The following is a 24,578-nucleotide window of genomic DNA, read 5'->3' on the forward strand; positions in this document are numbered from 1 at the left end:
AGGAGAATAAAATGGTCACAACATGTATGGAAGTACAAGAAATGTATGCAGAAATTTGGTAAGAAAATCTGAAGAGAAGAGACTGACTGGAGAGACCTAAGTGATGACTGGATGATAATATTTGAATGGATCATCAAAATCTGATATAAGAGTGTGGATTAAATTCAGCCAACTTAATAAAGCTAAATCAGTTGCTCACAATGGCAAGGCACTTTCATCTGAAGACATATCACAGCAAGAGTTTACGCGAAACTCAGCATTTCTGGGTAGAATCATTTTCACTATTCTTCTTCACCAGGAACAGGTTTGTGTCTAACGTATGCGACAAGAATGAAATTGATTGGAGGAATGAACAGTACACTCTTAGAGCTGGACTGTTTGACTGTACTGGGAGGGAAGCATTCTCATTAAATTAATCTGAACATGATGCATAAATATACAACTGAAAGATTTTATGAGTGACACCATTGTAGCTTGAAACAAGATAAAAAATATTGGGAATATTATTGGTTCTGAGGTTTTCATGGGAGTGATTATTAAGACTGTGGTCTTCTTGGTTGTGACACTGCATAGATTTGTGGGAGGGCACTGACATTTCAGAGGATATGTTGCTTTCACCTTCAGGGTTGAAGTGTGTAGGTTTAGGAACAGGCTTGCTTATACAGGCAAGTTACAAGCATAACAGATGACAAGAGAAACCTGATCCAAGCAAATGAGAGAAAATGGACACAAAATGGCCTTGTAGAGGGCACACTGCTTTATTGCCACAGGCGTGAAACAGAACAGTTAGTAACGATGGCCCTTTTTAGGGAACCAAATCCTGTTTTTGAGAGAAATTTCGCACTTTTCAGAGCCACTTTTAAGTTTTTCTCATAGGAGGGAAATCTGCACTGAGAACTGGGGAGATTTCTCTTTATTGGTCATGACACCGTGTAGTCTGGTAGCTGCTGCCTCTATGCTAGGGGCAGAAGAAGTAACACACGTTTGCTTCACTTCTGTTCTGCAGATGTTTGCTCTAGAACACTGGTATCTGTCACACTATACCATGTCACGTTCACATCTGTGAGAACCTCAAATGGCATATAAGATTCCAAATACCTATTCAGACTACCAACATTTTATGGGGGGGAAGTTTTATCAGTAATTTTAACAAGTTTATGCCTAATATTTTCTTGACCCTATCCCAAGGCACCCATACCTGCAAAATCTGCACCTCCATCTGCAGATGTACCAACATGTTCTTTGCAACTCCAATTATAGTAATTTCATAACTTTTCCTTGATATCAGAGATGCATTTCTGTGCTATCTTGAATCAAGCATTACTCTTGGGAATGTCAATACACATTCATCTAATGGCAGGCCTCAGTAAGTTTTCCTCAGAAAATATAACTTAAATATGCATTTTATAAAAAAGTGAGTTACAGTTCTGATGTAGTTTCAGTTGTCACTTATAAGGTAGACTGCTTACAGATTCAGACCTTGTAAGATTTTCTGCAATTCAGTGCCCAATAATGAACCACATGACCCCTAAAAATCCTCGTAAAATGTACAGAAACTTATACATTCAGTAGGTCAGTGTTTTCTTTACAGCATCAAAACACCGCCATTTGTCTGGAAGGTAGAATGGTTCAAAAACATGTGGAAATGGGGTATCGAATCCAGTCACTCGTTGTACAGGTGCTTCCAAATGCAAGAAGCATTCCTCCTACAAACAAAACAGACGTTAAAACACGCACAACTATAAATATGATTTTAATGTGCACGTACATGTATCAACAACTGTGGAAGTTCTTTAATCTTTCACATTATTGTTTCTAAAGCTGACCAGGTGGCCAAATGAACAGTTATTCTGATGCTTTTGGACTGTCACAGTCTTCATATGTTCAAACTTGTTCCAGAGACTTTAACTGCAATTTTTAAGTCCTGCCCTCCACATGCACATGTGCACAAACACACACACCCACAAGCACAGACTTTGATGGGGTTTGAACTGCAGTGGTTTCTGTAGTGAGGTTATCTGTTCGTTTTCTAAAAAGTGCTTATTTCTCTGTACAGGTCTCTAATGTTCTTGTTCTTATTGTTCGTTGCAAGCTCATTAATTTTATCTTTCAGATATTCCCTCTTTTCTATTCCTGAAATGCCTAGTGGTTTCATGTCTTATATTGTTCAGATTATCCCCATTATATTTTGCTTGGATCCTGTAATCACTGCAATTTGGTTGGTTTCCCTTGATCTGAGAGTTCTGAGCATCCTTCATCAAACCAAGACTTATGCTTCTTCAATTCATAATAACCTAGACTCTCTTTGGCTGAAATTTTGATATTATCTCTAATAGTTTCCCAAGCTCTATTAATATTACCTCAATGTCTAAATTTTCTAAAGCTTCACACTTATTTGAGATTTCAACATGATATTGCCCTTCACCCTCTACACTGTTTAATTTCTTAAGACTGATCCTCTTCATATGAAATCTGTGCACTGTTTGTTTACTCAGTTCCAATCTCTCTAACTTCTGCCATCACCAGATAGTGAGTGGTCAGTATCACAGTCTACTCACATGAACGATCTGACATCAAGTACACTTCAAATCTGTCTCCTATCTATGAAAATATGGTCAACTTCATTGCGAGTCTTTCCATGGAGATGTCCAAGTAAATTTATGAACGTTACAATGTGGGAACATTGTCCTTTTGACAGTCTGGTTTTTGGATGTGGCAAAGTTTACTACTTTAACTCCATTATCATTACTAATTTTGTGTAAAATCTCATTCATAATTGTTGGCTTGAAAATTGTCTTCTCTACCTACTTTGGCATTAAAATCTCCTAATAAAATTTTCATATGGTATTTAGGGAATGTATTGAACACACATTCTAGTTCCTACTAGTGAAAACAATGAAAGCATTTCAGAAACTAATCAAATTTATCTGAGCCCCTGGACCATGACTGTTTTGAGTCAGCAATACATTCAAGACTGGAACTCACCTGAATTACAGCTGTTATTTCTGATGCGAAGCCACCTGTCAGTGGAGCTTCATGTGCTACGATGACACGTCCAGTTTTCTTCACTGACTATAAAGGATGGAAGAAAATTAAATAAATTTTAATACAATTGTATATAATATTGCTCATATATTCTTACACCATTGTAAAGGATAGTTAAGTCAAGGTCAAGTTGTCCCTGTGCTTAATTAAGCACCTCACACCTGGCAGACTTATGGGGGGAGCAGCCTTCACTTTAGTGTGAAATGGAGCTGAGGTTCCAAGGCTGAAAGTTATGTGATATGTAAAACTTTTAGTAGGTTTTCCAGGAAGATGTGTTGCCTGTGAGATGGTGGAACCAGCAACATTTGATGCTGAAAGGATCGCCGACTTCCCTTCATGAACAGAAGGCTGTATATTCCAACTTACATTGCAGACTGTCTCCACATCCCATGGGTTAATTGTGACCAGATCAATAACCTCACACTGAACCTTCAACTGTTCCTTAGCCATGTCTGCAACCTCCTTCAATATGTGCACCTCAGTTCCCCAGCCAATGAGAGTCACGGCATCACCTGTAGAAACCAAACACATATCAAGTTGAAGTACAAAGCCACTGGGACTGACAATTTCTTTATCAGTGCTGACCACTGCCTGCCTCGACAGTCACGTAGCCAGATGACCTGTGTGTATTATGTGCGAGTTCTGTGCCCTCCCAAACACAGGTCAGAAATGTTAGCGCTTGAGCCAACTTACTTGGTTACATTGTGGGAGACGTTGCAACCATGCTGTTCTGACACTTCTGTGGTTTCACCTGTATGGGTGCAGAACTTGGTCTCTCAACCTAAGGACACATTGGGGGCATTCGAGAATGGTGCTAGAGAGAATATCTGGTCCCAAAAGAAAGTAACAGGAAGACTGACAAAAACACACATTCAGGAGATTCATAATTCATACTCTCCACAAAATATTAGGATGGCCAAACCAAGGAGGATGAGTTGAGTGAACCATGTAACATGTATGAGAGAAATAAGAAATACAAACAATTTCTGGCTTAAGATGGGATCCAGTCACAGGCATCTTTCAGTCAATCCACTGTGATTTACTGAATGTGAAGTTATCCTGCATAATGCCTACCATTAAAATGGTAACTGAATCTTTGGGTTCCATAAATAAAAGAAATTTCTTGACTAGCCTAGCAACTATTAGCTTCTCATTTTTTTAAATTGCATGTGTCCTCCTGGTATTGCACCTCTCACAGGTGCAAATGTTCTCTTGAGCCCTTCACTCTCTTGCTTCTGAGTGAGACCAAGTTTTGTCCCACACTGCAACAAGTCCTTCCTTTCCTTTCCATTTCTGTGCCTTATCAGCTTTAGAGGTTATGCTTGCTGTGGAGTGAACTGGTTCCATCATTTCACATACACTGCAGTTGTCATCTTCAGAGCAAATGAGGTGAAAGGGGGATGCAGTCCAACAAATCAGACACACAATGCAGCTAAACCCTGAAAGCCAAAATGATATGTGTCCCTGCTTGCCTTCAACCAAGACATCTGCTTTCCCCAGCGGCAGTGTATACTCCTTGACTGGGACATCTTCCACAGCAGCTCGATAGAGCACTTTGGGCTCAAAGAAGATGCAGGGATCCTTGTCCTGGATGCAGGCCAGCAGCAGACCCTTTGCCTTAATCGGGCCCCTTGGAATTACGATCTGCTCAAACAAAAATGCGAAAGTCATAAAAAATAGCAAATTATGAGTCTGCTTGCTTCCCAGTGCAAAGAATTTACAGCTGATAGTAGTGTTTCAGATTCTTGGATTACTTAAAGACCTTGTGCAAACTTGAAGGTTTACAGGATGTGGATGGACAGGCAGCATGCATGGAAACTCAACCGGAGACTAGAAGACCACCGACCAAATGGAGGAGTGTGCAACATAATATCAATAGTAAAATAGAGAAGTTCTGTCCCTGGGCTAATGTGGTTGGGAAGTTTGTGTGCCTTGATTACAGGGACAGTGATGCTAGTGGAGGCATAAGCTATTGATAGGGTAACACACACTAGACAGGGTGTATGGTAGGGACAAAACAAATGGTAGCTCCTGGTCTTTCAGCTTTGGGGTTGGGCATAAGGTTATAATCTCATCTTGGGAAACAATGTCTGTTATGAAACCTAAAATTGGAAGTGGATAGATAATTTAGAAAATGAGTAAGGAAAGGTTATAAGGAAAATGAGTTATATTTTGCTGCTTCGGATGTGCTCAGTTCACTTGGGACAGAAGCTTTAAGTAAACTGAAACTGACTGACATATAAGTGGGAAGGCCCATATTAAGATAGCTGAAAAACATAATGGATGATTTAGGAGAGATGAAAATGAAGAGATGGAGGCAGAGGGAAAATAATAGACAAGAATGGGTGTCTGTCATATGGGAGGCTAAGGTTCACAGACAATTGCAGAGTGTAGGAGCAGAGTGAGTACTGGTAACTAAAATATGTATATGATTAATTTCCATTTGGACTTGCATATGGCTTCTGCTACACTGTAGTTACATGGATCACGTCAGAGGGCATGAGACAGGTTGGTGGTGTGTGAACCATCCAAGAGAAATAACATGGCTGGATGGGAGAAGACAAAGTTGTTTGTGTCATAGCAGAGACTTCTGAAATCTGCTGCAATGAAAGGACTTGCCTTCAAACCTGCTGCATGTGCAAAAAAGCTTTCAGGGCTCTGGGAATGGTATAGAGAGCCATGGCCCACAGCACCCCAAGCTGCCCGAACAGTCAACTTGCCGCAGTCAAACTGGTTCCCACTTCGGTATCTGTATTTAGCAGCTTCATTCACAAGCTGAAATGAAAATAATACTGAAGTCTTCACTTTGCTCAAGCTCATTGCTTAGAAATTATCAAAATGTGCAGACATTAACTCCCCTCCCACTGACCACTTCAATATATTAACAGAAATAGTTCATGTATATTCATGGGTAACTGAAGTAATTTTCGTCATGTTGGCCACCATTCTCACATTGTCAATTGACTGTAGAAGCTTATCTGTAATAGAAAACTTGTAAGATTCACCTCAGAAGGTTTTCAGATAGCCATATATATAAGAAAAACAACTTAACTTTGTGGACTTGTTGTTAATGACAAATCCTACGTTAGGTGCTGGGTATTTCTTATTTTGGCAATTGAACTTCTAAGATTTGTAGCACTAACATGGCAGACAACATGGAAGTGCATTTTTGGGTTATCCTAATTACATAAATTTCTGTGAAAATCTTATTGGCCGGCTTCTGTTTAAATACACTGTTGCGTAAAAAACTGTAAAAAAATAACAATTATACAAATTACTGATATAGTTCTGTGTCTGATTTTCACCAGTATAAATTCCCAATATCTGAGGATGTCAGACATATGTTAAAACATTCACATCATTGAAATATTTGTAATGTTTAGCACAGTTAATATAAAGCACTGAAACCATGTGGAAGACCTAAGCATAGATGGCATGATAATATTAAAACGTATCTTAAATAAACAGGGTGTGAGGATGGATGAATGGTAGTTTCCTCTGAATATGGTAGTAAATCTTTGGCCAGACACATAAATAGTTGCTTCTCAGGAAGGCCTCTGCTCCACAGGGTCAACTCATCATGTAATTTAGTTCACTGTGTTTCATCACATTACACACCCTGGTTATATTATTCTGTTTTACTACTATTAGTACCGTTTCCATCACTTCCACTAACATAACTATTACTGCTCTTCTTTCATCTCTCTCCAATCATCCCTCTTCTACCTTTATATTTCTATCCCCCTGTAACATAAATTGTACCTTACTAATTTTATTCTCCATTTTGAACTAATTTTTAAACATATATTTTCCAATATTTTTAACTCCATTACATTTGTACAGTTTATTTTTTTTTTGTATGCTAAATACTCATTTATATTGAACCATTTACTGCACACCAATTCTTCTCTCTGCTTCTTTACTTCCCAACACTTTTGTAGCATGTGCTTAGCATGCTCCTCCCTTCACAACACAGGGGATATCTTCCTTCCTCACATCCTCTCCTGATCCCCTTTAATTTCCAGATCTCTGCTTTCAGCCCCCCTATTCCAATTTTCCCATTTCTTGTATCTCCATTACCTCACTCTAGCTTCATTTCACTATATAATATCAATGAATGAAGAAAATCTTTTCTCTTACATTCAAATATGGATTCTGTATTTCTCCATAATTACACTTCCCATCAATTAATTCATGGCGCAAGGTCTTTCTTCAAAAGTTTATATTTACTTAGCTACTCAAGAAATTCATCATTTGTATAACCCAGAGATATGCTACCATGTCTGTAACTGATCTCAAGGCTCCATTTGTAACTAAACTAGTCTAACCTAACCTATACTAAACTAAGGTTAACCAAAACTGAATAGACTAAAATAAATTAAAGCAAATCCAAAGAAATTCTAATGCAATAGCACATTTTGTCCCATGGCAGGAGAACAGATAATAGCAAGCTGGGAAAAAGCATCACACACTAAGTATATGGCATAATGATGCTTCCGGAATTTTATTTGTTTCATTCTAGTCCGTCACACTAACAATATTATGAAAAGTTAAACAGTTCCATCTAGCGTGACTGGTGAAGATTTTTCTTATTTCAATTATTTATGCCCTTACATGTTTTGGTCTTCTTTACATCAATACAGTTGGAAGTTACTATTACAATATATGTTCTGAACATTAAAATATATACATGTAATATTAACAATACAGTACACCACAAACACATACAGGACAACATCAAAGAACCCTCTTCTCGAGAACAACAAGGCGGCACATGTTTGGCCCCGATCAAGAGAAATAATAAGAAAGACGACACGAACCTATTTGGTTTATAAATTACAATAAAACCTTAACAAACCAATTACAAATATTTTAATGTATTAGAAGAGCTGTTTTGTGTTGTAAAAACTTCAGATTTTATACCAAATTGTATATTATTAATATTACTTGTACAGGGTGGGGTGCAGAAACTTCCTTTTTTGAAGGCAAATAAAAGAAAAATTATTGCTGATAGACAAAATTTATGTTTAGCTAATGAAAGAACATATTTTGAAGTTTTAAATCATGTAGTTTTAAACAAGATATCTTGAAGGTGGTGGGCACCGTTCTCTGTGCACTGATGCAACCGTTTTCTTAAGTTCCCCTCTGCACGTTCCAACATGTGCACCGGAATTTGGGCTACTTCCTGCCGAATAACATTCTTCAGTTGAAGCAGGTTTGTGGGGCGATGTTTAAAAACCTCTGCCTTGAGGTATACCCATAAAAAAATCACAGGGTGTTAGATCAGGTGAGTGCGCTGCCCACAGGATGTCAACTTGAAGCAAGATGAGCTGTCCGGGGAACTTTGCCCTCAAAACTGACATCGAAGCTCGGGCCGTGTGGGCCATGGCACCATCCTGTTGGAATCAGACATCTCCTTGATGCATTTCTTCAAGGGCTGGTTCGAAAAAGATCTCAAAATCGACTGTCGAACTGCCTCCACATTTTCTGGCATTGTAAAGGTCTGTTGTCGTCCTGATGATTTTTTCACCACACTCCCGGTTGTCCTAAAGTTTTCTACCCACAAAACAATCGATTTCCAGTCGGGAACCGGACCTCTGGGCTTAATTCCGAAGTGAGTACGGAATGCACGCTGCACCACCATGTAGGAATGGTTGTTCGAAAAATAGGCTTTGACAGCAAACGCACGCTCCTCACTCGTCCACCTCATGTTTCCTACTCAGGCGTATTAGATAGAAACATCTACGACTGCTGTGTTTGCCAAGCCTATCCCCACTTTTCTGCAACCTCCCCTCCCTTCACAAAAAGGAAGTTTCTGCGCCACATCCTGTATATATTTTAATGTTCAGAACATATATTGTAATAGAAGCTTCCAGAAGTTAACCACAAAGCAGGTTTGTACAGCAGTAATGCCTTGTATTTAAGAGGTGCTCAATTCAGATCTCAGCTCATTATTTATATTTACATTTATTTTTCACTTCATGGATCAAATCAACTCCCCGTAGGGCTGGATATGAAACATGTCACATATTACAAATTCATGATGATTACACATCATTCGTCCTTTGTCCAATAAAATATATAATCAGGCTGCACACAGATAGCTCTAGTTGTCAGGACAACACACATGGGTCGTGGAAAAACCACTGTCATATTCACACCTTGCCATTCCACACACGCTGGAAAGCTGTATCATCCAGTTACATTGTAAAACATTAAAATTCATAACAAAAACAGACATCATACATACTACTACACTTACAACAAGCAAGTCTCAACAATGTATAATTCACGCACACAGACCATTTATTAGCTCTTGAGCCCCTTGCATGCTTGACAAATTCATCAATAGAGTAAAATATGTTACTTTGCAAATAATTTTGTAAGACAAACCTAAACTGCTTTTAATCATTTTTTAAAACTGTGATATTTGACGGCAGAGTGTTAAACAGCTTGACACCTGAATAATACACCCCTCTCTGAAAGGATGATAAATGTGTTGAAGGTATATGAAGGTGGTCATTCCTTCTGGTACCAATCACATATACAGAGTTATTGGTTTGAAACATATCCAAATTATTAACAACAAATGTCATCAATGAGAGCAAATATACACATGGGATTGGCAGTATGTCAAACTTTTTAAATAGATCTCTACACGTATGAGTTGGGCCCACTCCCATCGTTATTATTATTATTTTCTTTTGTATAACAAAGACCTTATGACTGTCTGATGTATTTCCCCAATATATTATTCCATATTTCACCAATGAATGATAATATGCATAATATACAGCCTTAAGACTATTTATATTTAATATATAGAATAATTTTCATATTAGAAAACAAACTGTGTGAAGCAAAAAATCGATTCGTCCCTTACAAGTCAGATGATTGTCCAGCTGCAAACCGAGAAATTTTATCGTTTTTACTTCTTTCAGCTTTTTGTTAAAAAACAATGTATATAGAGGGTAGCTCATAGCTGCTGTAGGGGTGAATTTTATCATTTTTGTAACATTAATTGATTACTTTGAAACCACATAAACATATGATTGAAAACAACATCAAATTTTGTTTTTAAATTATAGTAGTCTTTAGCTGTGCAAAGAATACTTGTGTCATCTGCAAACATAATAACTTCCGAAATTTTACTTATTTNTATTTCAAGGGGAAAATCGTTTATGTATATATGAAAGAGTAAGGGTCCCAACACCGATCCCTGAGGCACACAACATCCAACAATTTCCCAATTACAATAATATTTATTATTTATATAATTTAATTCCACTCTATTCCGACTGAGGGTTTTCTCAGTTCCTTCATGCAAATGCCACATTAGTACCTTCATTAGATCAGCAGCCATCCTTTCATCTGATACTACACAGTGCAGACACTGAAAATGTCATACAGCAACCAACAAAAAATAAAAACCTGAAGCACATTCAAATTTTTCCAAAAATAGAAGAAAAAAAAACAAGCATTCTGAATGTGATAAACAGGGATGGATACAAGAGTCTGAGGTCTGCTCTGAATGGCAGGGTCACTTAAAAGAATGGTAACATTTGCAAAAACACACAGAGTTCAAGAAATGCAGCCTGAAGTCTTATTTTTTGGCACTCAGAATTCACTTCACAGGTTCCTCTTTATAATGTTTATCCCACAGTTGACTAACAGTGTCACCAAAATGTAGGTCTAAATTGATGCACTATGCACATGCACTAAGACATGTCGAGGTTCACACTTAGATTATGCTAGTATTCTGTCTTGTCATCAAAATGTCAGTCTTATGCTCCTCTGTGTCATTATTCAACCAAAAAATGCATTTTCTTCACCAACATAAGCAACAGAAGATATAAAAATAAGACAACATTGTACTAGCAGGGACTTGATGCACATTTGAGATATGTTCAAGATGTTAATTAAAGCACAATGTAAAATGATGGCTAAAAATCTTACAGTACCATTTCTAAACTGAACAAACTACCTGATCAAATGCTGGGAAGATATAATCAGCAAATTGGACTTCTGCAACTGCTGTTGTCCCTGCAACAGCACAGCCAATCCCAAATCCTACGATTCCTTGCTCACATAATGGTGAATTGAACACTCTGTCCTTACCAAATCTTTTTTGAAGGTCTAGAGTGCAACGAAAAACCCCACCAAATGCCACATCTTCTCCAAAGACAACTGTAACATAATGACAACACATAATGTTTAAAGTTGAATCACCTCAAAAAAAATGGTACATCAGTTACATGCGGGCAATCAAATTTATTTAAGAGCATCAGAAATGTAAAGGCCACATAAAATACCATAGGGGAGATATGGGCAAGGTACACTCCAGTTTCTTTATCGAGACTTAGTTTATGCAACAAACATATCCAGATCCTATGATTACATAGTGTCATATGATGAGATGTTGGATTTCAGGTTCTTACTGCAGTGACTATGAAAAGTATGGTATTCTGGATTATAATGTGTGCAGTATGGAAAAAGCTCAGTGTTTTAGAGGAATATCATCTACATCCTAACGGTCAAAGTGTAAACCAAGCAAGAAACCTGCAGAAGCATGTTGCAAACTAAGCTGATTATGCTGGTTTCTTGCTTGGCTTGTTCTTTGACTTGCAAAATGGGAGGCAATGTTCCTCTGAAACATTGGGCTTTCTACAGACTATGTGGCATTACAGCCCTGAAGACCATACTCTTCAGTCACAATATGAGAACATCAAACCTAACATAAAATTTGTAGGTTGTTTCAAAGTACTGTGTTACTTTATTCATGTCAGTAAATGCTCCTGTTTCTAGCTCCCCTTACATTCATCCCATCAGTAACTTAAGTATCTGTAATACTGGATTATATTTCAGTTACTTTATTTACTATGATATCTAACACTGAGGGCACAATATGTGGAATTAATTTCTTAGGGCAAGAGGGACTGTATGACTCATTTTAATTCAAAACTAAGGAATGTAAAGTTAGGGATTCCACAAGGGTCAACCTTGGGCCCGTTTTTGTTTTTGATTTACATAAATGACCTACCCCTCCATATAACTAACGGGGAAGTAGTGCTATTCGCAGCTGACACCAGTATACTGGTGATAGAAAAGAACAAAAATATTCTTCAAGACAAAATAGATAAGGTAATGAAGAAACTCGAATCTTGGTTTTCAGTGAATAATATGGTAATAAATGATGAGAAGACTACAGCAATGTATTTCCATATGAATAAACTACAAGATAGTATTGAGCCAGTAATTACCTTTAAAAATATAATACAGTAATTAATTATACAGCACAGTTTAGGTTTCTTGGTATTAATTTAACCCACAAACTCAAATGGAACATTCATATTCAGTCGGTCTGTACAAAGCTCAGTAAGGTGTGTTACATTATCAAAGCTTTGAAAGGCGAAGTACGCTCATATGTCCTTAGGAATGTGTACTTTGCTAACTTCCAATCTCAAATAAGGTATGGTTTGATATTTTTTTAGGGGGGGGGGAGAAAGTGAAAGTAAAAAAATTCTAATTTTGCAAAAAGTGTTCTTCGAATAATGAAAGGGGTAACAAAAAGAACATCATGTAGACCTATATTTAGAGAATTAAAAATTTTAACGGTAACATCTTTGTATATTTTAGAGGTGTTATGTTATTTAAAAAAATATAACATTTACACCACAAAAAACTCTGACCTACATAAGTATGACACAAGAAAGAAAGAAGACCTTCACGTGCAAAGTTATAATACCTTAACATATGAGAAGAGTGTTACAAATATGGCTATTAAGCTTCATAATAGACTGCCTTTGGAACTAAGAATGGTAAAAGCAGATAGAGAATTCCTACATAGACTCAAAAGATATTTACTGGCACACCCATAGTATAATTTGCATGAGTTCCTCTCAGAAGGACAGTTAAACGAATACGATTCTCCTTGATTAATAGATTTTAAGTGTAAATAAAATGACTAGTAATTAGGTGAAGTTTTTAATATGATTCAGCCTAAAAAGGGAATGGAAGTCTTAAAAGAGACTGCACTCTAAAATATTTAATCTTTATCGAAATTAATTTTATCTTTTGTGGATTATTTTGATATAATACGTGTTAAGTTTAAGAATATGACGGTGGTAATTAAGATGAATATAGTAAGATGACCTAGTTTTTTATAATGGAAGGTAGTAGTAAATTTGACTGTACCTAATATATTTTAATTATACCGAGAGTGTGATTTTAATTGTAACTGAATGTTATGTTATAGTGATATTTGATGATGTTAAATCGATTGGGAAGGAGTCCAATTAGACTGGAAAAGTTGTATATGTACGTGACTTGTTTGAGAGTTACAATTTGTAACTGTGATGAATGTTAAATAAAATTATACATTATACTTCACTCAGTTTGCAAACAGTACCTTGGATTAGTTTAGTTTATATGTTTCAGATGAACTCATAATGTTTATACACATCACACAGTCATATGACTTGAATGGGGATCTGTAACAATTAAGCGGAGTTTACACAGGTCAAGTAAGCGGTCATGTAGAGCGGTAAAGTTAATTAGAATATTTTTCTTGCATCGTGTAAACAGTTCCGGCCAAGTCAAGTACCGACTTGCGTCAAGTAGCGAGGCAAGTCAAGTAGTTCTGCATGGTGGACAAGTAACTTGACTTGACTGCTACCCCCACCATGAATTTTACCACTTGATCGCCTACTTGACCACTGACTTTACCAGTGTAAACAAGAGATGATGCAAGTGAGCGGGCCGGCAGGGCTAATATTACCAGCTTTCTCATATCAGGCATTTGATTCATATACACTTTGTGTATTTCCTCCCTGGTTTTGTGTAGTTTGTGAATGATGAAGTGGTCAGAAGAAGAAACTGTTTGGTTTGTTGAGCTCTACCGTGAAAAAGAGTGCTTGTGGAAGAAGAGCAGTGCCAAGTCCNCAAATAAACTTTATTCGTACTCTTGTGGGTAATAAATTCTTATTATTGAATAGTGAGGAGGCAGTATTAAAAAACAAAAATTACGAACTAATTTCCATGATTTGGTATGTTTTAGGCAACCATTGTCTAATGAATAAAATTGTTTTGCCAAGGCACTGCTCCCTCGTTAGAAATGAAGTACTCCTTCAGTCTGTGTCTCAATTGTTTTGCCACCTCTGATGTTCTTCTTTCAGATTCTACTTGTAGGTTTCTCAGTTCCCGTATTTCCTGTCTCCATTGTCCTGGTATTATTTCCCCAGTGTGTTGGTTTTCAGAATCAACCAATTGTACATTAAAGTAATGAGCTGGTGATGTTTTCTGCAGCCAATTGTGAATAGCAATGGCTGCACTAACCAATTTGTTCACAGAGGAAACTTTAATCTTCACTTTTCCATCAAAAACACGGAATCTGCTTACTAAAATTCCAAAACCGTTTTCCACTATTCTTCTGGCGCGACTCAACCGATAATTGAAAATCTTTTCTTCAACAGTGAGTGGCAATCTGTATCTGTTATATGGTTTAAGTAAGTACGGCTTGAGCGGAAAAGCATCGTCACCAGCCAAAAAATAACCATCGGGTAGTAATCCACCTTCTAGAGCCTCAGAGATGTCGCACTGCTGAAAAACACTGCCATCAGAGTTTGATCCCTTTGTTCCTACTTTGAAATACGTGAAGCAGTAGTTGTGGTCTACAACTGCCATCAGAACCACGCTCAAGGAGGACGAGAATGAGACCATCAGAAATACTATTACAGAAGCATGGAATTTAACAAATGAATAATGTGAGAGCACCTGTATTAATTACTACTGGTTTTGTACATTCATATTTTTCAAGCACTCATACTTTTTCTGAAATATACCATTCTAAAAAAAATTATTATCTTTGAATTGCAGATACTACCTTTACGAAGTCCTGTAGGCAGATGTACACTGCTTGACACACAATGGGGATCATGATAGATACAGCTGATTTAGAAACTCGGAAGAGATGAGAAAGGGTTCTGTAATTATTTCCTGTTGCTAGGAAATTCAGAGTCACTTCCAGCATTGTTTCTGGTTTAATGGCATCCCTCATGACGGTGTCCTCCCGCTGAATAATTGGAGTTACTAAACCCAACAAACAGTCAAATTTCTCAGGAGTCATTCTAAGCATCATCCTGTATTCTTGAGGATCTTCAGACCTCAACTCTCTTAGCAAGTCGTTAGACGCTCCTTGATTTCCTCTTCGCATAAGCCACTCCCGACACCATATCCTCTTCACAGGATTTCTCTGTTCCTCCAAAACTTGTTCCAATTCTTCCACGAGAAGATTCGTTAAATTTATCAAACAATTTCGCAGCACAACATGATTTGCAGCCATGTTTCAAAACCACTTGAACATCTACTGAACTACATGAAAACACGTTTGTCAAGCTGTAGTTAAGTCAAGTCAAGGAGAACAAAACCACGCAAGTGCGGAGGCAAGATACCTGACCCACGACTTGACCCGTGTAAACTCCGCTTTACTGTGATGTTAGTATCAAAACTGTTTTACTGACCAAAGTTTTAGATTCCCCAAATATTCCTTACTTACCTGCTGTGGGATCATTTACTAAAGTTGTATGTAATGCACTGTTAATAGCCTGGCACAGATTCATCCGACTGGTTTCACCTGAAAACATAATTATGTCAGACACTGAAGACTACTGCCTTCATCGTCAACTTATTGTTGTGTAGGCTATCTCAAAATCATACCCTATTAGTGAACTATCCACAACAGGATGCATACCACAAATATTCTGGGATGTGATGCTGTGTAGTGTGACAGATAAGTAGCAGTGTTTTGGAGGAACGCACTGCCTCCTCATATACCTTAAAGATGGGAGCAGCAGCTTCCTCGAGACGTTGGTACCTATCTGCCGAACTACACTGAGTCAGATTCCAAAAGACGCTAATCGTTGCAGAACCTCAAATATCGCATGTCAGAAACGGATTTTGATGAAGGCAATATGTGAATTCCAAAACCACCACACGGCATATTAATCCATCCATGAATCGCACCAAGAAGTATATCCACCAGTCACAGAGAAAAAAATACAGCCAAGAATCTCTCGAAAGTTACGAGGCTTCCAGTACGTAAAGGAAATGTAGGCTGAACAAGAGCCTGGGTAACCGCAAAAAAAAAAAACAAAAACAAACAACTCTCATTTACCTTTTCCTTCACATGGTTTTTCTGGGGAAAAATTAAATTCAACATATCGTTTAGTTATAAATTTATGGAAAAGAGCGGGTGACTTTTGACCAGTACCACTGCTTAACCCTGTAACACGATATCTCATACATAACCTCAAAACCGGCGACACCATTTTTCAATATGCTTATAAGCGCTGTTTTCTACATGGTATGACGGTGTATAACTAGAGCCATCTACACTCAGGGAACCAATTATTGAAAGATGTTAAAGATGGAGTAGACTAAGGCAGGCTCGATCGGGCTCGATATTGGAAAGTTGTCAATCAACTGGCAGGATCGGCAGATTGTGTCGGTGGTGATTTGGAGTATTAGGGTGTTGTATTCATGATCATTCATGCTATAATACGATACTTTTGACACGTTCCAAAAATGCCACATCATGAAAATGCAGCATCAAAAACAAGATTTGTACCATGGTTTAATATGTAAGAAAACCGCTATAGGGGTAGGATTTCAGGTGTAGCTGTGTGTGCATGCTTCGACACCGTAGAGGTTGTTTATTTTTTAGGTTACGTTAATTATCTAGAAACCCTTGTGGGTAATGTATGTGAATTAATTTTATTTTTATATCCTTAAACTCAAAGGTGTGCATCTGTGATAGGATAACTTAGTACTAGTAAGCATTCGTAATATTAGGAGCATACGTGAGAACGTTTTCAACAAAGTTTTTTTTTCTTTTGCAGGGCTGAATGGGACCAAGCTTATAAACAGATTTATTCAGATGACACTGTGGCACAAGTGAAAGGTTTTGAACGTTTGCTTGTTTGGAAAGCAAGGTGTGTTTTTTTTTTACCGTGACTCATTTTCATGACTGTGATGAAGAATGCAGAAATAACCTAAAAACGTTTGCCATGATACCTTATTATGAAACATATTTATATAAAAATGAGAATATGATAATTTTTAAGTTATTTAAACAGAAGTCTAATTACATGCATATTTTTGCAGCACAGAATACTGACTTACCAAATGTCTTCCATAAAAAGTTGCTAGTTACTCAGGTGGCAAAATACTTTCTCTGTTATAGAATATGAAAGGTCACTGCCATGTTCACAAAAGCCTGCCACTGAACCATTCTATAAGTCAGTCACATTCAATCCATACCCTCACACCATATTTCACTAAGATTCACATTAATGTTATTCCCAGTTGTTTTAAGTTTATTGTACATAACCATCACCTGGTTCAACCCATCAGTACCAGTCTCTCTGAAACTTTTCAGGTGTCCACAGGGGATCCCAGCTGGGGCACAGTGCACATTAGATCTGATCCAGATATGCCTGAAGGATAGGGAGGTGTGGCCACAGATTGCTGGCGGCTTACTGCCTCCCTACCATGAACGTGATCTGCGATTTATGTATGCCATGGCTGTTTTGCGGTTCCTAAACCATCTAGCAACCCTGGCTAAAAATAAACCTCACAGTTTGTACGATATGGCAGCCAAGTTACACATTCCTGACTGGGTTGTCAATATACGCCATGACACTTCACATGGCCACAGTCTGCCATCACTTTGCATCCTGCGAGAAGCTGCTCATTTCTGTCTGGATTGGATACATGTAACTATTACAGTTGATATGCGCAAATTAGGGTGCTGGGATCCAGTAGTATGCTGACAGTGCAGTGGGAGAATGGCTATTTTGTTCAGGAATCTTTATGAGTATTCTCAGTCATTCGAGGCAAATACTGGGATGGTACTTTCAAATAATACTACTTCCAGTTTCCTTTCTAAATTACCATAAATAATTGCACAATTTTATGTAAAATGTGTGGTTTACAGATATCATTAAGTAATCTAAGCAATTAGCAGGTAACTAAGCAACTTCAAAAGTTACCAGCATGTTCTCTGCCATATTAGTGCTGCCAGACTTAGAAATTTATTTGTAAAAATGAGACCCAAAAAGAGTAATCTTAGAATTTACTCCAACAACAGATCTACATGTTAGCGTTCTATTTTTCTTTAAGGTTTAGCTGTTGGTTGGTTAGTTAGTTAGTTAGTTAGTTAGTTATTGGAGAGGGTGGGTTTCCCCATGCACTGAGACCTGTATTGGTCCATTGTGCTTCCCTCTATGATTTCTACCAGTCTCTATATCCTACCGGTACTGGTGCTTACCATCAGTCCCGCCCAGCCAGCGAGACCGGCTCTACTAGCTGAGAGGTATCTATAATGCTTCCCCCATCTACCAGAGGTATTAGAGACTGCTGTTGGGCGGGAAACGTCCGTTAATTTGGCTCAGTGACCTCCTTTGGAGATATGAGGTTCTTTTACGTGCCGTAAAGCTACGACACGGGACCCACGGCTTAAAGTCCCTCCCAGAGGACTTGTTCCCTGAATTTTTCTGCTCTTAGAAATTTGACGACCTCCGCCGGGTATTTGAACCCGCGTACTACGAGTCATGAGGTGGGAACGTTACCTCTAGACTACGGAGGCCGCTTAGCTGTTGGTTACATTTTGGGTTTTGTTTTTACAACTAAATTTCTATGATTGGCAGCACTGACACTGTGGACAACATAGCGGTAAAGTTTTGAAGTTATTTATGTCACGTGTTACTACACAAGTACTGAAATTAGAAAAAAAGTGGAGTGAAACTGTGTCTTTTGGTTCTGTGACATCAAGTAGGCCAGTTATAACAGCCCCTGATGGTAGATGAGTACAGAGCTTTCACTGGTGAAATTGTAATTGGCAGGGGAAACTGAAATACTCGGACAAAGAACTTCCCCCAGTGCCAAAAATTCCCCATTGTTTGAACACACATTTATGTTATTTTGTAACTAAATTATTGTTTAAAACTGAAACAAAATTTCATTTCAGTTACCCAGTGATGAGAATTTATTTCCTTGAATCTGTTGTATCAGTGGTAGAACCATCTCCACAGACTCTCAAAATCTGTATTTAAAATCTGGTGGGCTACAGTGACAGGTCTCTCATTAGGCCTAACACTGGAAAGGATTAAGATGATAATCTTTCATTATTGGATTTAACATCATTCTGTCCAATTGGATTTCTTGTGTCTCTCTCCCCTTCATATTTGATTTTGCTTCCTAGGAACATTATTGGAAGAATGAGGCAGAAATGACAACAGACTGGATTGCAGGTGATGACACAGCTGACTACAATGAAATGGTTCATCGTCTGAAAGAAATTGTGGAAACATGGCAGGCCATCATGCTGTATTCCTCGGCAGGTCTTACAACGTTTGCTGAAATTCCAGACTTAAATTTACAGTCAGTTGATATAACTGTATACAGATTTGTATGAGAATGTTACTGAATGGAACTGTGTGAGCTTTACAAGATAATAAAAATATTTCTTGTTATAATCTTGTAGGAAACATCTCATTGCTGAAAAAGAGAAATACACCGCAAGAAGAATGGATGAAATGCTGAAGAAACTGAGATGTCGTGGATATACTTTACCAAAAACTGAGGTAAATTTTGAAATAAATTGAAGTTTACACACTTTTTGTTAATTTGGAACATATGTACTATGATCCTGAAGGTTCATCACATTGATTTAACATTATTGCATGAATATCTTCTGTGGACATTATCTGGATCAAACAAGAAGAACACTGATAGGGTGGCATAGCAGTAATGCTTTAGACCAGGCATGTCCAACGCATCGATCGCGGGACGATTTTTGGTCGATCTCATAGGCCTATAAGGAAATTATACATGAAAAGCATGTAAATTCTCTTGTAATATAATATGATTACATTCAGATTTTGAAGGGAAAATACGTATTAAAGTAGTCTGTACTTTCAATGTATGTTGCTTTTACAACAAACATCATGTGTCGTGTTATTTTTACCACTACTTTTGCTTAAAGCGACGTACGACGATAGGAGGGGGTGGTAGATCACTGGCAGTTTTGACACTAGAAAGTCGATCACAACCTGCCTGAAGTTGGACATGCCCACTTTAGACTCACTGGGAAAGTGTTGGATTCATCTCAGTCAGGACAGCAGCTACTCTGTGGCTTTCCTTGGCCCCTGCAAGCAAATGCCAGGATATTACCTCAATTAGGCTACAGTTTCTTCTGTATTGTTTTCCAGTTCATTTGTCGTCATGGCATTCATTGCTGTATGGACTTGATGGTGACAGCAGCATAAAATACTTTCCCCAAACAAAGAACTAGGTTTCCTAAAGATGGCCATTTCTGTCTTCAGCATAAAGGAATGGTTATTGCTGTGTTGGACCCATTACATAAAGCTAATGCTTATCCCTGATTCTGAAAGTTATATCATTTTTACTCAAGCAATAGACAATAATGTAAAGGTGTGTCTGTGAACCATGCCATGAAGTTGCATAGGTGGTGGTGGTGAAGCTCCATGCATGAACTCAGCCACTACATGTAGGTGAGAGATTAGCTTTGTGCTGCAGCTGATTTATCTTTAAGGGAAGAGCCCCACCATTACCTACTGGAGAGCATGCTGGCTGGGCCAAAGAACACTGGGCATGCTGACAAGGGAAGAGCTGCTGCTTCAGGTATAAATGAGGTTATTCGGCCTGTAGCCAGCCCTAAGACACTGTCCAGAGAAATGTTCAGATGATGGCGTGTTTGTAAATGCTTTCTAAAAGTTTATAATTATATTTCAAGATGGCTGAAGCACAGATTCTCATAATCAAACAGCTGAAGGACTGCATGGAAATAAGTGGCAGGTTTGGGGACAGACATGAGATCCTGGTTAATGTCTTGCTGGAAGGGGATGGTTTCCTTGCTTCACCAGACTTCCTGTCCATATTCAGCAGTAATCACAGTAAGTCATTGCGCAATATGAAATGTTGTTTAAGTAGTTTTTGTGTGAACTTTAGAGCTTTTCTTGTTTGTGGGATTTTGTGGCTTTAGATCCAAATCTTCTCTGAATCAAAACAAAATATATCTTGGACAAAATCTGTTTAGTTTGATTTCATCTCGTGCTTATCACTGGTATGTTTTCTACTACAGAGAAGGTAAAGTTATTAAGCACCACACCTTGAAGATGCACGGTAAAGTGCAGGTATAGCTTCACCAATCTTAACCTCGGCTTTAGACGGAGTTGAGGGTTCAGCTTCACACTCCAGCCATTTTATCCCCTAGATAAAAGCCTCCAGTACTCATTGGATATAAGGCTGGGTGGGCTCCAGAGCTTGTCTGGACATTGCAGAGAAGAGAAAAATCTCCTGTTGAGCCAGGAACATAGCCCACCCCCCAGGGTTTGGCTGTCCAACCTGTATCCTGGTTACTATACAGACTGAGGTAGCCAAGCTCCTGAGGAATAGAGGTAGAAGGTGAAGAGTAAAAAGACAGTATTTAAAATAAGATAAAAATGAAGTGATCTAATAATAAAAGATAAAAGGCAGTATGTATCTACAAAATGTGCTTATATATCTAGTAGACTACACAGTGTCATGTCAACTTCTGACAGTTTCTTCAATCCTTTTAGTAGCGCTAGACATAAACACACATTATTTAGGACATGCAGACATAACACAATTTCTCAGGACCCACAGATAAAGTAACTAGGAAGTTTTAAGTTTTCTCACCTCATTCAAGACAACCTTCAAGTTCATTTAAATGAAGACAATCTGTGTAAGATTTGAGGTTTTCACGGCTGTGACTATGAAGAAAGCAGTCTTCTGGGATGTGGCACCGTGGTTCGGAGGAACGTATCGCCTCCATCTTCAGGGTAGAAGGAAAACTAAGAGAATTTACAAGCGAAGAGACCATGTGAACCAGTACAGGCAGTCTGCCTGAAGATACAGGCTGTACGTTCCTCCGAAATGTCGGTTAACACCACATCTACATGGTGCCACATCCCAGAAGACTGCTTTCTTCAAAGACACTCTGTAGTTTCTAAATTGAAAACTCCTACATCCTGGCTGCAAAAATGTGGTTTATATAGCATAGGAAAGTGAATTTAATGAAAAAAATCTTCCTTGCAGATTCTTCAGGACTGACATATGAAAGCCTTCCAGCTACTTTCCGGAATCTCTGGAAAACCATGTTGAACTTTCTGTATCAGAACAGAGTCATTCCTTTACTGGTGGAAAAGCTCATTCATAAGTCAAGCTCTGAGAATGAGAGCCATCATCGTTGCAAAATGGCTGCTCTGTGGGTTAAAGAATTGTTGCAGAGTCTCTATAAAGTAAAGAAAACTGTAGAAATGGTTCAGAACTGCAAAGAAGCAGAGAAAGTTAAAGTGTACAAAACCTTGAAACAAAAATCAAAGAGAAAGCTGAAGATAAAGCTTACTGTTTCACACATACATAAACAAATGGTAAAGGAAGTTGAGAGACTAAACCCGAATCTAAGGGATGTGTTATCATTGAGAATCCAGAAGCTGCCAAGAGGTCTGTCTGAACTGCAGTTCTTAGAAAATGCCATGCTGAAACCCAGCCCATGCACAAGGATGTTCCTTCCCTGGTATGTTTCATTCTTAAGCAAGCAGTTAGCACAGACTGCATATTACTGTCTTGTGGGATCTGATGCCATGTAATCTTACAGACATTTACTGACATTCTGGAGGAACTTAAGTATCTCTATTTTCAGGGTAGAAGAGATTTGGTATCACTTTCCAGAAGACAGTAATCTTCAGTACAAGCACACATTTTGGGAAGAATATTTACCTTTCTGCCACTTCTTGTCTTTCTGAAGTGAGTTTCATGGAACTGTGCATTAAGAAATGTCTGTAAACATATTTTGTGCCGGGCAGATTCATTTGCGCTTTGCTGTGATATGCATTTGCTCATGTAATTTTCATTTTCTACATCAGATGGCTGTAGAATACAGGTAAATTATCAGAGAGCACAAAGGAATAGCTGGGATTTTGAGTCTGATTATAATTCAGTCAGAAGATTTTAAAGATGTCATTACCATTATATCTTTCATTCATAAGTCAGCTTCATAAAACCATTTGATGTATCAGATAGCTTTATCAAGCTGACTTATAAATCAGAAGAATTTGGAAGAGAGTATGACCCATTACCAAGTTCAGTTCAGAACACATATGCATCAGACATGAACTATTCTGTATCCTGTTGATAACATTCCAGTCTGATGGAACTTGTGGATCCTCCACTACCTGAAGATACTAAAGAAAAGCTAACAACTTTGGTCAACATTTATACCCAAGAACTGCATTTTTCAAAAGAAGAGAACACTGTAACAGACTCACAAGTCTACATGCTTCATAACTTGAAGGGGAAATCTGCAATGGTTCTGAATGACTGTGTTGAAGAAATGGACATAGCAGAGGATGTGATTAGCAGCCAAGCAGGAGTTCTCTCTCCTGTGACACAGTCCCACTGGACTCGTTACAAAGGTAATAGTTAAGAGTGAACACACTTCATCTCCATTACGGACATACTCACTGTTTGTTGTGAGAACCATATGAAACACCTGAATACACTGTGTCGGGAAGATGTAGAGTTTCTTAATGCATACATTTACCACTGTGATTTAAAAGATTAAAACAGTGTTCACTATTTCCAGGGCTTGAAGACTGGGGTAAATGCCCACTTGGAAGACTGCCGTGGCAAAACGAATGGTCTGCATTGCAACTTGAACTTCCCTGTGACAGTGTGTGGCAACCATGTAAACAACTAGACAACTACAGTACTGCAGAGAAGAATCTACCTGGTTTCTTCCATGAGAAGGTCAACTGGGATGAAGTACTGTCAAAGCGACCAATGCAGAACAAATGGACGCACCAAGGACATGAACATACACATGTAGTTGAAAGGGCTTTTGCTATAATATCAAATGTAGGGTAGCATGATTATTGAGATGCAGCACCTGATAACCAACGTTTTGCAGGAACACACTGCCTCCATCATCTGGGTAGAGGAAGCAGACTGATGCCTATCTGTGAGACTGCAACACATCATGCCCCAGACAACCATAATCGTATTATTCACTGCCATGACTTCTAACCTCATAGAAGCTAGTGTGGTCAGTTCCTACAGCCACAATGTGAAGATTCTGAAAATAAAGTTCAGGATAACAAACTGGTATTTCTTTCCTATTTCATTTACTGCTCTGTATTACAATTCAGTGTTATACTAAATCCCATGGATCATGGGAATGACAGCACTAGAGGCTTTCCCTTTTATATTCCCCACTAGTCCTCTTGGCCTATGTCAATACCAGGATTCATGTCAACAGAGTGGCTAGACTGGGAAGTGCACGGTGTTGGCCCATGGGACTTCCTTCCATGTCATCTGTGTAGTTGCATGCTTAGCTGGAAGTGCATGTACGGCTGAGCAGTAAGTTCACAACACATAATCCTAATACAATGTACTGAGGATATCTGGCAAGTGTGCGGGGGGCGGGTCTGCTG

General features: G+C 38.3%; 2 protein-coding genes across 2 annotated transcripts; one reads left to right on the forward strand and one right to left on the reverse strand.

Annotated features, from left to right (window-relative positions):
* Positions 1-287: 287 nt before the first annotated feature.
* LOC111867435 (2-oxoisovalerate dehydrogenase subunit beta, mitochondrial) lies at positions 288-16,417 on the reverse strand. Its single transcript, XM_023857298.2, has 8 exons — positions 16,217-16,417; positions 15,599-15,676; positions 11,030-11,232; positions 5,665-5,820; positions 4,518-4,689; positions 3,412-3,557; positions 2,986-3,072; positions 288-1,706 (listed from the first exon to the last, which is right to left on the reverse strand). Exons 1-8 carry the CDS (start codon positions 16,368-16,370, stop codon positions 1,566-1,568), a joined length of 1,137 nt encoding a protein of 378 aa, XP_023713066.1. The 5' UTR covers positions 16,371-16,417; the 3' UTR covers positions 288-1,565.
* A 52-nt stretch (positions 16,418-16,469) lies between these two features.
* On the forward strand, positions 16,470-24,250 carry LOC111867433 (ribosomal biogenesis protein LAS1L). The gene is made up of 9 exons (XM_023857294.2): positions 16,470-16,682; positions 16,941-17,033; positions 17,480-17,816; positions 19,304-19,482; positions 19,586-19,685; positions 20,858-21,017; positions 22,183-22,663; positions 23,293-23,561; positions 23,732-24,250. The coding sequence occupies exons 1-9, from the start codon at positions 16,627-16,629 to the stop codon at positions 24,010-24,012; spliced, it is 1,956 nt and encodes a 651-aa protein (XP_023713062.1). The 5' UTR covers positions 16,470-16,626; the 3' UTR covers positions 24,013-24,250.
* The last annotated feature ends 328 nt before the right edge of the window (positions 24,251-24,578 follow it).

Source organism: Cryptotermes secundus, unplaced genomic scaffold (genome assembly GCF_002891405.2).
Source record: "Cryptotermes secundus unplaced genomic scaffold, Csec_1.0 scaffold423, whole genome shotgun sequence".
NCBI lineage: Eukaryota > Metazoa > Arthropoda > Insecta > Blattodea > Kalotermitidae > Cryptotermes > Cryptotermes secundus.